This window comes from Enoplosus armatus, chromosome 3 (assembly GCF_043641665.1).
Source record: "Enoplosus armatus isolate fEnoArm2 chromosome 3, fEnoArm2.hap1, whole genome shotgun sequence".
In the NCBI taxonomy this organism is placed as follows: domain Eukaryota; kingdom Metazoa; phylum Chordata; class Actinopteri; order Centrarchiformes; family Enoplosidae; genus Enoplosus; species Enoplosus armatus.
In genome coordinates this window covers 3,634,256-3,648,785 of record NC_092182.1, presented here as the reverse complement: position 1 = coordinate 3,648,785, position 14,530 = coordinate 3,634,256, and the positions used below count along the sequence as shown (strand labels likewise).

At 43.9% G+C, this 14,530-nt stretch overlaps 1 protein-coding gene across 1 annotated transcript in view; it reads left to right on the top strand.

The window, feature by feature from the left end:
- Positions 1-8,114: 8,114 nt before the first annotated feature.
- Positions 8,115-14,530, top strand: part of LOC139282364 (integrin alpha-5-like) — a 43,358-nt gene continuing 36,942 nt past the window's right edge. The window contains exon 1 of the mRNA XM_070902037.1: positions 8,115-8,414. Coding sequence (XP_070758138.1) covers positions 8,215-8,414 — 200 coding nt within the window. The 5' untranslated portion in view covers positions 8,115-8,214. The remainder of the gene's footprint in view (positions 8,415-14,530) is intronic.

Sequence of the window (14,530 nt, the reverse complement as noted above, 5' to 3'; positions counted from 1 at the left end):
CTACATATCAGCAGACTATACATAGAAATAGATAATGAGGCAACACCAAAAGGGGGAGTTAAAGGACAGGATACAGGGAACTGCTAGCTACAAGGCAGTCCTGCACCATGGCTGTTTCATGGGTTTCCATTGCTGTGATTTGCTGGTTGGGTTTAGGCTTGGGTTTGCTGGGGTTACAGTAAGGTCAAACAGTTGGGACTGTCGTCACGCCCCCGCTCCAGCAACATTATTTAGATGCAATTTTCCCACGTTTCCAAAGGACTGACACCAGGCGGTATCGCACATTCAATCTGCAAACAGGAGTCAGAAGAGATGACTGCCGTTCCCGAGGTTCTTAACACCGCTGGGCTTTTTGAGTGATTTCAAACAGCACACAGGGTGTCAGAACTCCTGATACTTATTGTGGAAAGCTAAGGTGATAACCTCAAAGAGAAATGACATGAATTCTGCATACGCAATTGTAATTTTAAGACATCTCTGCCAAGCTTTACGCAGTAATTGCCAAAGCCAGACTTCTGATGACAAATGATGTGGGTGTTAAAAATGGTTCATTACTGTGCTAGTAACAAATGCGTTCTCTAGAAGACTTAAGAGTCTACAGCCAAGCTAGCAGCTCTGCGAGTCTGCACGTCAAGCACAGCGGTGCTACATGCTAACATAGTCAGCTGAAACGCTGATGCCGCAGAATTGTACGTTCAAATTTCTCAGAGCACTTTAAGGACATTGCTTATATGTTGAGTGTCGAAGTTCATATATCTACAGAAACATCCACAATTCCATGAAGATCATGTCACATGATTCAAAACTACTAAATATACCTTGGAGATGAAATTGTTCCTATCAACGATTATTTCAGAAGGTCAAGAATGAATTTTGAACCTCAGCATTTCAACACAGATTGAAACGTTCTTATTCACTGATGGACACAATGAGACAAACGCCTGCAATGTGGGAACAGCCCTCGAAAAGGTGCATTTGAAGGTAATCAGCAACTTTGAAGCAATGGCTGGAGTCGATGGCTAGGGGGCAGGAATAAAGGCTGGAGCGAGAGTGTGCCTCGGGTCTCTCCTGTCCCAGATAAGAACATACTGCTCCATGACTCTGCCAAAGTCTCTATTATTGGAGTGAACCTCGTTCGGCACCATTCCTGCTAACTTAGGTCACCACAGTGACACAGGGACTGCAATGCCGGCCTGACTTGGATTAGTCTCCTCTTTGCGCCTGATTCCCGGTAGAAGAGCATGAGATCACTAGTAGTAGCAAGTAGCAAATTTAGGCAAAGTTAGGGTTTTTTTTTTGTGTGTGATTCTCTTATGAAACAGCATCCGGATATTCAGTGTTTACAACTTACATGGCCTGTGATTTACAGCTGTTGATGTTACCAGTGAAGCGGAGAAAACATTTTCCTTCTCTGGAACATTTTAATAAAACCCAATGTGAAGATATTTATCACAAATAATTGTTCTTTTAACTTACAGGAAGCCTTCTCAGGTGGATGAAGGCATGGTTGTCGGTTGATAACGGCAGTTCAGGCTTGTAAATTTCCTCGGTGCTTCTTATCAAAAGCGGAATAATGAAGTATTTATGGGTGATTTCCTTTCTGGGCATACTCCATCCTCCTTAACAAAAGCAACATACTCCAGGGTTTCATTCTTTTCTGCAGTGGAAATGTGCCAGTGACACAGAAACCATATATTACCGCAGATTTCTTCTCAGTGGAATATTTTTCAGGCTACCTGTGGGGATACACTCTGAAAGATCCAGCAGTAACTGAGATTCTGTTATTTATAGAGTTCCTCCGTCACTAACAGGTTAATATTGAAAGGGGATATGCACAGTGGAAGACTCTGGGCTCTGCTCCAATATGAATATAATGCATTGTTACTTGTCTTTTTCCTCAATGAGGAGCCTTTATCTGGGCGAGAACATCTCAGAGGCCTGTTTCTTCCCCGCTGGCCTCGTGCTGCTCGGCTTGTTTGCGGTGTGAGTTTTCCCTCGTTGCCACTCTGGGGAATAGGCGTGTAGGTTACACAGAGCTCACTGCTGTATTAACTTGGGTCCATTAACCAGCAGTGTTGTGTTTACAAGGCGGATGATAGATAAACTTGTGAGAGGTCTCCAGGAGACCTAAGGAGTTTCGGCCACTGCGCAGTCACATTCCTCGCCCTTTGAAGTATGTGTGCAAATGCAAATGCACGTGTGTCGAGTTCTAGTTCAACTTTATACTTCTGTCAACAGAATGAAAAGTCCTCTAAAACTTTGATAGTCTACATAGATTATATTCTTGCACAGAGATGGAAAAACGATTGCAGATACAGGCATGGGTGCCAAGTTATGGTCAAAAGTGGGGGTGCAGGATTGTTGACAGGCAAGGGGTATGTATGGCCACCTGGAAGTGAAAAATAGAGCCTTCGATCATGTGTTTCTTTCAGCAGTGAGCGACAGATAAAATATTGTCTCAGAGTGTACATTGATTCTTTTTTTTTGGCCACTTGGGGGCAGCGCAATGAGCTGCACACAACATTCACATACTGTATTATCACCATAAAGTTGTTATGGTGAACTGTCTCTTTATAACAGACAGCATTGGCACTCATTTGGAGGCTTGTTTGTGTCCACCTGATAAACGTATGGTCCAATATTCACACTCTTTAAGCTCTGTTTTTGGTCTCCACCAACTCCTGAGCGAAGTATCAGGCTCTTTAGGTGCTAAATGCTACGTGCAGTGCTAAGTTTGTCTGTCTGCTGTTTGGTGCTGGACAGGTACAGTGGATTTATCAGATTTGTTTTTTAGTTTTTTTTTTTAGCTTTTTTCCTGAAAACTGCTGCTTGCTGCTTCTGCTGGAAATGAGGTTGATAATAGCGGCGAAAGGGAGCCAAAACATTTAAGTTGGGGGCCGTAAAAACAACCAAAACAATCAGTTGAAAGATGCTAAAAACGCTGTGGCTATGAGTGGCATCTTTCACATTAAATATAGTAATTTGAACCATTGTTAATGTAAAGAAAAATATTGATTAGCGCATCTTTAAAGGTTTGCTGTGGAGGTTTTGACTTCTGGTAGTGCCAAGTAAACAACGTTTGTTTATTTACAAGAAAAACGCCACAGGGCACCTTTAAAGTCCACATTTTGCACTTGTCTCTACAGCCATGATGTCTATCACTCCTCGTGCTAACTGCGCTGTTGCCATCGTACTGATAACACTCACCAGGAAAGACCTACTATACCATACATACACCAGTGTTTAGAACAACAAACGGCAAAGCTTTCATGAATTTGATATTCTCTAGGTTGATGAAGTGAAAATAGAATTACAATTCTAACAGGTCATTACTTCTAAATACTTCTGAAGTGTTAGTATTGTTTTAATGTGTTTTGTGTGTGTGTGTGTGTGTGTGTGTGTGTGTGTGTGTTTGCGTAGGTGGACTCGAGCATCATTCAGTGTTCGAGACAACATGCAGACACCCCAAGTAGGTGTGTGTTATGTCTCTTATCACCACCTTTACTCTGACATATTGCAGACAGTCCTGCGTGTGAGCGGGGTGTGTGGGGGTTGGGAGGTAAAAGACATAATGGCTGGCGAGTTGACCAGTGGAAAATGAAACCCTTTAAACTTTACAAGCATCCACGTAGCAAAATAATTGCAGAACCGCTGAAATAGGTGTTCCAGTGTGCTTCTTTTCTCAGGCTTTCCCAATTAGGCTAGATGGAACTAGCTCAGCGGGTCTTTGAGCTTTTGCAGTTTCAGCGTGCTCCTTGTAACTTGGAACATGCTCTTTTTCCACAGTCTTGAGCCAAATCAGTAAGATTGTGTGTTCACTTTTTCCCCTTTTCTGTCTTTGAAAAGGTAAAACAACACAGTCCACTCTGAGGCAGGGAGTCGGACAGCCCCAGACAGCGATATAAGTCTGATTGATCTTTCTTTAATGCGATGGCTGCCTTTGGCTTGTGGGCCAATGTTCTCTGTGAAGTAGATTTAAAAAGCTAACACTGCACAGGCTTGTTCAGCTCCACTGTTTGACCCTCTGTGAGGTTACATTCATACCAGGCGAAGCTAAAGCTTCCTCTAAGGTGAGTCTCCATTTCTAATTTCAAACCCTATGTCCCACCAAAATAGAAAGCCGATGCTTGATTTGGGCCAGGGAAAGTATTGCGTATCTGATAAGTGAGTTTAAATACACGGGAGAATTTTAAGGAAACAACACTTATTGCTACTGTAATTTGACATATTTCAAGAGGCGGTTCAAAAGGTCAGTAATTGGTGAGTGCCATAGAAAACAAGCTTTAAAAAGTTGTTGCATTGAGTGTGTTAGCAAGCATATTGCTACATCTAGATGCCATAGTCTTGTTTCACACTGATTCACCCTATTTTCGCTAACTTTGTCTGTCTGCTGTGTAGTGCTGTGCAGGTAGTCTTTTTTGGAGAGAACAGTAAAACCAAAACACTTGGTTTGAGGAGAACTGCAGAGTTGGGTGATAATCCTCTGTGTGTTTTTGTAACCACTGTTAATATAAACATATTGACAAGCGCGTCTTTAAAGGGCATATACTTTAATTAACAATGACGTTTTCCAGAGTGTTTTTTTTTTTCTTTTGTAGAGTAGCGCGCATGCTTTCTTATCTCCCATGCAAATGGGTTTAAATTCAGTTTGTTAGTAGCAAATCTACAAGCACTTGAATGCACCGACACGAAAGCTAGACTTCGGAGTTCCTGCATTCGCTCTAATAAGCTAATTCACAGATTTTATGTGGCGAAAATGTGACACTATTGTTCGGGAAACCGGGGGATGTACTGTGAACCTGCGCCGAACGGTTGTGAAAACGTTGTGGCCTGGCATGTTGCAGTTCATACTTACCACCAATAGAGGTCAATAAAGGTCACAGATTGCTTGATTGCTCTGATTCTCACCATTTACAACCTGGAGCTTCCGATTGGTGGAGGTGGACGGAGGCAGGACGCAGCCAACTCAACGGAGGGAATCAAGAAATTCATTCAGTGAACTGTGGTAACAAATAATATTATAATAACAATCTGTGCTTTGTAATATAATAATAATAATAATAATAATAATGATAATAATGATATGATAATAAATGTGACATTACTACATCAGCTGGCATGGAGGGGAACTAACTGTTTTTATTTTTATCAGTATTACCAGTTACTACTAAGCATGTACTGCCATGTGAAAATGTGTTTTTACAGAGAGAAAACTCCCTTTGTCCAAGTTCTGTTGCCTTTGGCAGGTAGCACATCTTGACTCACAGTTCTCCAAATGTGTGTGTGTGTGTGGGGGGGGGCTCGCTTCCTATGGGCTAACACACACACATATAATCACGAGGACACTTACAAATAATCACGTACCGTACGCTTGCCTGCCTGTCAGTCTGCCACGATAGCAAGTTCTTTTCCAACAAAGTGATGAGAGACAGACCTGAAGATTGACGTCTGTGGGTTTTCCAGGTTGAGTCACACTGAATTCTGACGTGACATGTAGAGCGTGTCAGAGCAAAACCGCCACTTTCTGACAGAGAGAGCGCCAACAGTGACTCCTAAGTCCCAAGTCTAAGTCTTAAGCACGTGAAGCTGGGGAAACACGTCTCTGACTCGCGGACGATCAGCACCGGCTCCCCTCAAGGCTGCGTTCTTTCTCCACTACTCTTCTCCCTGTACACCAACAGCTGCACCTCCAGTCACCAGTCCGTCAAACTCCTGAAGTTCGCGGACGACACCACCCTCATCGGACTCATCTCTGGAGAGGATGAGTCTGCCTACAGGTGGGAGATTGACCACCTGGTGACCTGGTGCAACAGCAACAACCTGGAGCTTAACGCTTCAAAGACAGTGGAGATGGTTGTTGACTTTAGTAAGAGCGCAGCCCCACCCGCCCCCATCACCCTGTGTGACTCTCCAGTGGACACTGTGGAGTCCTTCCGTTTCCTGGGCTCCATCATCAGCCAGGACCTCCGGTGGGAGCTGAACATCAGCTCCCTCATCAAGAAAGCCCAACAGAGGATGTACTTCCTGAGGCAGCTGAGGAAGTTTAACCTGCCACAAACAATGCTGGTTCACTTCTACACCGCCATCATTGAGTCCATCCTCACCTCCTCCATCACCGTCTGGTACGCTGCTGCCTCCACCAAGGACAGACGCAGACTACAGCGTATCATCTGCTCTGCAGAGAGGGTGATCGGCTGCAACCTCCCATCTCTTCAGGACCTGTACTCCTCCAGGACCCTGAGGAGAGCAGGGAAGATCGCTGCCGACCCCTCCCACCCCGGACACCATCTGTTCGACCCCCTCCCCTCTGGCAGGAGGCTGCGGTCCATCAGGACCAAAACCTCCCGCCACAAAAACAGTTTCTTCCCCTCTGCAGTCAACCTGACAAACTCTCACTGACACCCCCCCGAACACTACCGCAAGCTATACGTTATATTAACGTACATCACCCCTGTCCCCACTGCGTTACATTAACGCACTCACCCCCTACTGGACACTTTATCTGGACACTTTACTTTATTCTGGTCACTGCACTGTTTGTTATTTATCTTATCTTATTTTTATTTTTATTCTTATTGTTATTTTAGCTTTTATATTCTACTTATTTGTTATCAAAACAATAGCACCTTCAGACCACAGCAAATTCCTTGTAATGTATGTTACTTGGCAATAAACAGTTTCTGATTCTGATTCTGATTCTGATTCTGATTCTAAACGTTTAAGCTTAAACTTTGACTCCTAAAAAGGGTCACCAAAATTGATGCTTTCCCCCCCCCCCGCACCAAGTAATTCCAAGTCAAAATGGTTAAAGGTTCTGTATGTGATATTGATATATGACATTAATATAGCAGCAAACAGCTATTTGCCATGTAATGATAGAGTGGAGCACAGCCCAGTCCTCTCCACACAACACGTTTTGGTGAGTTTGGTGAGCTTTGTGGAGAGCGATATCTCGGTGGGGGAGGTGTCGAGGCGACGTGCCCATTTGCAGGTGCCCTAGTGCGACACCTAGTGGTTGTGAATCATCCATAGCGACTTTAAGTGAAGTCACGAGTCGTTGGCGTTAGTCAAGGTCGAGATGCAAGTCTGTTTTGATTTTGTCAGGTCATCACATTCATGATCATCATTTTGATTATCTGCATAAACTGACACCGATTGTTGAAGCGGCTATAATCAGTGTTTCAATAATAACAGTGTAGCAAAAGATAACGTGGGGGACAATGTGAGGGGGGGAGTTATCACCTGGATCTGCAGCTCGCCTCGGCGCCACAGGAGCTTCATAGTGAGTTTCAGCTCATTGTTTAGCTGCCCGGCCCACTGCTCCACTGTTTTGGTTCACTCTCGCCGCTCTAGCATTATTTCCCGGCTGCAGCAGGCAGCTGCCGTCAGGGAGGGGGGGGGAAAGCTCTAAAAAAAAAACCCCACTGTGCACTACCTGTACTTACTGCAGGGTCAAGTCAAACCTCGCTGCATTGCACGATTGATGATTGAATACAACCTTTTCACAGCACACGTTTAGACTCGTAGCGACAGGCGTAACTAACCAACTAAAGTTCTGGCCATTCCAGTGAGCCGTCATCATGCGCAACGCCAGAGCACCGGAGCTGGCAGCCATTGTCAGTGACAGGAGTTACACCTGTCCACTTCCTGTCACGACAAGTCAAACATGTCTGCCGTGAGACTTCTCAGCATGCAACACAGGTCAAATCACAAATGACTGCACACGTGATCTCCTCAGCATGTTTTCTGTCATCTCCCTTTTATTTGACATGACAGAACTATCATTAAGTATCAGAGGTGTTGCTGATACTTAATGATGTTTGTAATTGACTTCTTAGAGGTTTTGCTGTTGGGATTCTGTGCCTAGTCGTGTTTTACAACATTACAGCAGTCTTCTTTCTTTGGGGACCAGACTGCCTGGTAATATTTAAAGCTCCACCCCAAATGAGGTTGCAATCATTCCCCTTTTCCTCCCTCCCTCCCTCCCTCCTTTCCGTCTCTTTGCCCCCCCCCCCCCCCCCCCCCCCTTTCTGACTCTGTCTTTCTTTACATTTTCACTCTGACTCAGTACACCGGACCTGTTGGAGCTGAAGGGACTACCCGGGACACCAGTTTATGCTTAGGACCCAGACTGCCCCACATAATAGGAACAGCACGGATGACGCGCGTTGCGCATCGGCTGTTCAATGAAAGACGAGACACGCCGACGGAGAGATGGGCACCGTTCCTGGACTTTCACCCACCCGGTCAGCGGGAAAGTGTTGTCAGTGCGCCGCGTGGGTCATACCTGTAGTGGGGGTCTTGGTCCAGCTTTGCGCCGCTTTTAACCTGGACGCGGAGAAGCGCGTCGTTTTCACCGGGCCGCGGGGGAGTTACTTCGGCTACTCGGTGGAGTTCTTCGGCAGCCCACCCAGGTAAAAGTCCCCGCGCATCACCGCAAGGCTTGAGGTCAGCCGGAGACGGTTTGCAGCGTTGTCTGCAGGTCCAAATCACGACTTTGTAACCCTGTAATGTTACTATGGGAACCATAAAAGCTGGTCCCTGTGCTGCAGCCTCACAGGGTCCGTGTGGCCACTGTACACTGTGACCTTTACACCTCTTTCTGCCCACACACTACACGCTACAATGTTCCAGTTGTGTCTTTCAGCTCTGCAGACTTACTTGATGTGTTTTACATTGTGCAATACCTGCAGCATTCCTGTGAAGCCTTCAGTCAGCACTCAGTTCTAAGTGATCTTGTCATGGTGGTCATTTATCAGATATCATAATAGAAATGTAGGGACTTAAATGTTTACAACAGGTTTTTAGTCTCATTCCAAAAATGTAAACATTGAATCTTTTGAATAGATTTCATTGTGATACAGTGATGGGAATGTTAGGGTATAAAGTTAACTGCCACTCATATGGGCATACATCTCTCTCTCTCTCTCTTTCTCGCTCTCTCTCACACACACACACACACACACACACACACACACACAAACAGGAATCCAGCCCAAGTATGATTGGAAACAGACATACAAGTCTGTGTGTGTGTGTGTGTGTGTGTGTGATTTAGGGAGGAGGGGGTTAACCTGCAGCAAAGTAAAAAATATGCTAATCTTCCTCTGGGTATGCACTAAAGGGACAGTAGGTGGTTTCCTTCTGGTTATTTGTTGACAGACGAGGAAGTGCTCAGGGAGATAAAGTCAAAGATCAAACGTGTTCTCCCTTCACAGACACAGCGTGCACCGTCACCTGTTGGCGGCTCACTGAGAAAACTCCGGCCGTTGGCACATAATCCCACCTCGGAATATGGATGAGGTTTGAAGTGCATCGACCAAGGCTGATTAGCTGCAAACAGACGGTCTGTGCCTCTCGTGTTACCATCGCGTCCGAGTCACAGAGGGTCGTGCAACGACACTGCTGTTGTGAAGGCATCCGTGTGAAACAATATTTATATATACCCACTGAATGGTAAAAGAAGGATTTGTCGAGTTGTGCCTCTTTCCTCCTCATTCAAACATGGTTGGTAGCTGTAAAGGATGTATCTCCAGTACCTGGATTGGAAACAGAGCCTTGAGAAACCGGTGTAAATCTTTTTTTTTTTTGTCGTGCAGCAGACATAATATTCATTTTCCACGTGTTTGGAAGAGTCTTCGAGGATTTTGGAAATACCTTTGGAATGGCAGTACGTTCCGTCAAATGACCTTCTGGGTTTTTCAAAGATCGCGTGGCATTTTTCAGAAAAATCAGACGCTTAGCTCTGTGACTCGAATGTAACGGTAGTAGCCTACATGAGAGGCACAAACAGGGGCTACACACAGACAAAGTGTAAAGGGTGGTGCAATAGTATAATAACTGACAGGGTTCCTTTTAGCTGTCTGTCTGTTGCAGTGGATTTGTTCTCAGTCAAAGTGAGACTGAGACTGTCAGCTGATTCTACTACTCGTCTCTACTTGTGCTGCTGTTGCCCTACGTTTTACTATTTACCATCATCCCACAATTGGCTCTTGTTGCCACAGTGGCCGTTGTTCAGCCGTTTCAATTCAATCAGGGGAGACCTCGTATGAGTGAACAAGTACTGTGACCCAAGCCTGACCTTCCCAGGCCACCGCGCATTTCCAATAAAATATACAATGAGAAAATTCAATTCAGTTCAATTCAGTTTTGTTTATACAGCGCCAAATCATGACAGAAGTTATCTCAGGGCTTCTTTTTTTTTCCACATAGAACAAGTCTGGACCAGACTCTTCATAATATTATTTACAGAAACCCAACAGTTCCTACCATGAGCAAGCACTTGGCAAGGAAAAACGTCCTTGTAACAGGCAGGAAGCTCGAGCAGAACCAGGCTCTGGGTGGGAGGTCATCTGCCTCGACCGGCTGGGTTGGAGAGAGAAAGGGAAAGAGAGAGAGGAAAAAGAACATAATAGTAGCGAGCATAAATCACATATAGACACACCAAGCAATGTTCATGGAATTTAGAAATAGTGGTACTATTTACATTTTAACTTTACTGTAATTTTTAACTTTACTCCAGTTTAGTATGGAGGATATTTTTGGTCATAATTGAAATTAAAAGTCCAAATAGAAAATTTTAAGAGATAAAACTATAAAAAATAATTGTTATTTTACTACAATAAAATGATAATGAACTGAAAAGAAAAAGGAAATTGAAAAAGCAAATTTAAAATGTGAAATGATCATTTGAACATGTAGTTGACAATGAAGACATTGAAATTGAAAATGCAAAAGCTGAAAAAGAAATGCTCAAACTAAAAGCTTAAATTGTAGCGATGAAATTGAAAATGGCCATGTAAATATAAAAAGGGAAACATCAAATGTGAAGCTCAAAATGGGAAATGGAAAAGCTTAAATGAAAATATTTTGACATATGGCATTTTAAATGGTATCTTTTCCATTTTCCATTTTCCATTTGGTGTATGTGCCATTAGACATTTTCAATTTCACCTTTTCCATTTGCCAAACACTTTGTTGTCCTAAAATTAGAAGTGTAATAAAAAACAGGATTGTCACACCTATTTTCCACTTTTATTCGAGTTCAAACTGGAAACACCACGAAAGGCCGCTGGTCCAAAGCTGTGACACCGAGTGGTCCTTCACTGTGATGTTCGGGTGAAACACATCTGTCTGCAGGGGGAGGACAAGTTAACCTCTTATACTGCACTGTTTCAACAGTCTGTATTAAATCAGGTCTATTACATTTTTAGACCGGAGCGTATTGAGTGCTACAGGAATGAGGAATGAGAAGGTTCCCTCCTCTCGAAATGAAATGCAATTGTGTCAGTGCTGTGTGTCTGTGTGTTAGATTGTCCTCTGTTTAAGTTTTATGTATCTGTAGAAAAATACTTTGCCAGTGTAAATCTAGTCTGTTTGAACCAAAACAGGCTAATGCAAATACATTTTAGCATGTCGAGACCCTCTGAGCCAGCTGTTCACAGCTACCGTCGCTCAGGAGCAGAGGACCTCTGTAGGATGTGTTACACCCCCCTGAAAGCCCCTTTATGGGTGATGACAGAAATCGAGTGCTTGTCAGCTGTGCCACTTTTCTGTCTGATAACCTGCTGGAGAGCAGCTTGTTCCGGACGATACACAGCCGCTCCTGTAAAAGGTTAAACTGCTCAGATCCACAGAATCCCACTTACACCTTATCAGCTCTCCGTGTCTCAGTTTTCCCTCAAGAAGCTCCTCGAGGGCTCACAACGCAGTGGTTTAATGAATGTAGATATTTTCCACGTGAGGAATTGGTTAAGTTTGCATAACTAAGCTTCTGACTTCTAGGTAGAAGACATGTTGAGTAATTACTGAGATGTTGAGCCAAGTTCAGTTGAAATAAAATAAGTGATTCAGGTCAGCCCGATAGCATCAGCAAACTTTGCTTTTTTTAATTTTTATTTCCCTACATGCCATTCAACTTAGTTCCACTCCATATTTTTCCTCTGGTCATTTGTGGCGGGTAAACAACGCAGCAGGGGGAAAGCACGCTCTCCTGAATGAGGGCGATGTTTTCTTTCTGCCGGTGGGATTGTTTTTGCTGGTTGTCGTGCATTCGGTTGCTCTACCGTTTGGCCTGGAGAGAGAGCCTTGTTGAGAGTTGCTCACCATGCCACCTCTGCATGTCTAGTTAATGTCAATAAGTCTTCCTCAGGAGGCAGGCGCCCAGTGTGTCGGAAGAGCTGGCTCACTTGGACCAATTTTGAGATCACCAAAAGCGAGCAATGAGGGAGGTTTGGAACATTTTTAGCGCATTAGCTGGGCTGGTAATAAAGGACTGAGAGATTTTCTTTTGCAAAAAAGGGAAATGTTATGTTTATTTTTAGTATAATTGGCAGTGCTACATGCTTTCTTTAACTTTGACCAAAAGTGGACTGAGAGAGGTTTGAAAACCCACCTCAAATATAGAGCCGTAATACTTCAGCTGTGTCCCAATTCCATACTACATACTAACTGTGTACAGTACGATACAGTACATGTGCCCACATCAATCGTGGTGCACTTTACTTTTGAATTTTTTGCAGCTTTGAGTAGCATTTCATTTACGCTTTGCATTGTTCGACAATAGTGTACATCAACAATAAATGTTTTCTAGTACACAATGAGAGAGTCTTTATGTTGCGTTTCACCATTTTTCGTTATGGTGTTATTATTGTGCAGGTTGCACAAACTCCAGCCCGTCAGGACCTCCAGTTAGTTTCCTAACAGGAAAAAGTCCGGCGCTAGCTCTCACGCTTGGGTGTGTGGCTTGCATGTGTGACAAAAAAACGTAGTGTGGGATTATATGAGACACTTGCGCATTTGTTTGTCTAAGTATCAATACTCCTGCCTGTATTAGACAACCAGCACTAGTTTTGTTATAGCAGGACACCTGTCCAGTTCTCCATTGGTTCTCACACCACAACTGCAAGTTGCTCTTTAAGCCAAAATTACACCAAAATACTACAGAATTGATCTTAGCTATTGTTATTGATGCCCATTAATCTCTATTACTCTTAGATGTTCGGTCATGATCTCGTGCTTAAGCACAGAGGAAAGAAAACACACTAATTGAGTGTTGTGTCAGATTATTCTGGGCCACCCACATACGTATGCGTTTAATGTGTGTATTTACATGTTAACCAAACAAAGCCGATATTTGGGTTGGGGATCTGGCTCATGTAATCATCATATCCTGTTTATTATAGCAACGCAGATAAAATCTTGAGAAACCTGAACAGGGTCAGCTGGGATACAGAGGCTCTGTTGGTTTCTGTGGACATACAATATATTGTGTTCATTACTGAATGTAATGGAAGATCGTATCATTGTACCTTAGTAGTTCCCAATCTTTTTGGCTTGTGCCCCTTAAAATGAAGCAATGCAACATGTACATTTAAACGGAGCAAGACCCACCATTAGGATATGACTTGTTTCAGAATAATGGGGCTAATGTAAATGCATTCACTGGAGCTCATAAATCCTTTAGTAAAAATTACATGTTGAATCCTTGACCTCGCCGTGCCTCTAAGCCATTTCCCTGTTTGCAGATGTTCATGTTGAACGTGAGTTAAAGGAAAGGAATCCTTGTTTCAGGTTACAGCCGAAGCATCCATCGTCCCGCTGATACACATCATATTGTCAAGGAGGCTATTGTACGCTGTTAAGTTTTCCTTACAAGTGCTTTTGATCCACTCAAAGGTATACCTTACAAATCCACGCGAGCAGAGATCACAGGGGGTGGGAGTTGGTTCCTCTACCCTTGAAAGAGAAGGCCATTGAAAGCCGGCTGAGTGGCTGCGGAATGAGTGGTTTATAAGGGAAAGCTTATCCAGCCATGTAAATATTCCTCTTGTACTCTCCAGACAATTTGGGGGATGGGTGGGGTGGGGGGGGTTAAGAGTCTGTCTGATCTCTGCTAATGTCATCAGTCACCAGTGTCTTAAGTTGTGCCATTCGCTCTGGGCCGGGCCTTTTTAGCAGGCCTGTCTGAAAACCTTGAAAGCATAGCTTATTTGTAATGCATGCTCACATGTACACGCACACTTGTATATTTGTACTGTGGGAGTGCCAGCACGATATTCACGCATGCATCCATGCGAGCAGACAGCAGATAGACAGTATTATTACGTTTTTAGCATCTTTCAGCTCATTGTTTTGGCTTTACAGGCCCACAGCTTGACTGTTTCGGTCCACTCTCACGGCTCTCATCAGCATTGTTTCAAGCAGCAGCGGGCCGAAGTTAAGAAGCGATAAATCTGCTGTTCACTAACTGCTCAGCAAACAGCAGACAGACAAAATCAACATCATCAGCAACAAGTTGGTGAACATAGTAGAGCAGCAATGCTGGACATCGAGTGTTTGTCCTGTATCTAACTCTTAGTGATAATGGCAGGTACCTGCAGAAATACAGCCACTGAGGTAATAGCTGCAAACTGATCTTTAAATGTACTTTTAATACCCATACGAGGAACAGTTGCACCGTACCCTTTAAGCCCCCATAAACCGGAGCACAGGAAGATAAGGGAGAAGTCTTGCGCAAATGCGAATTTAT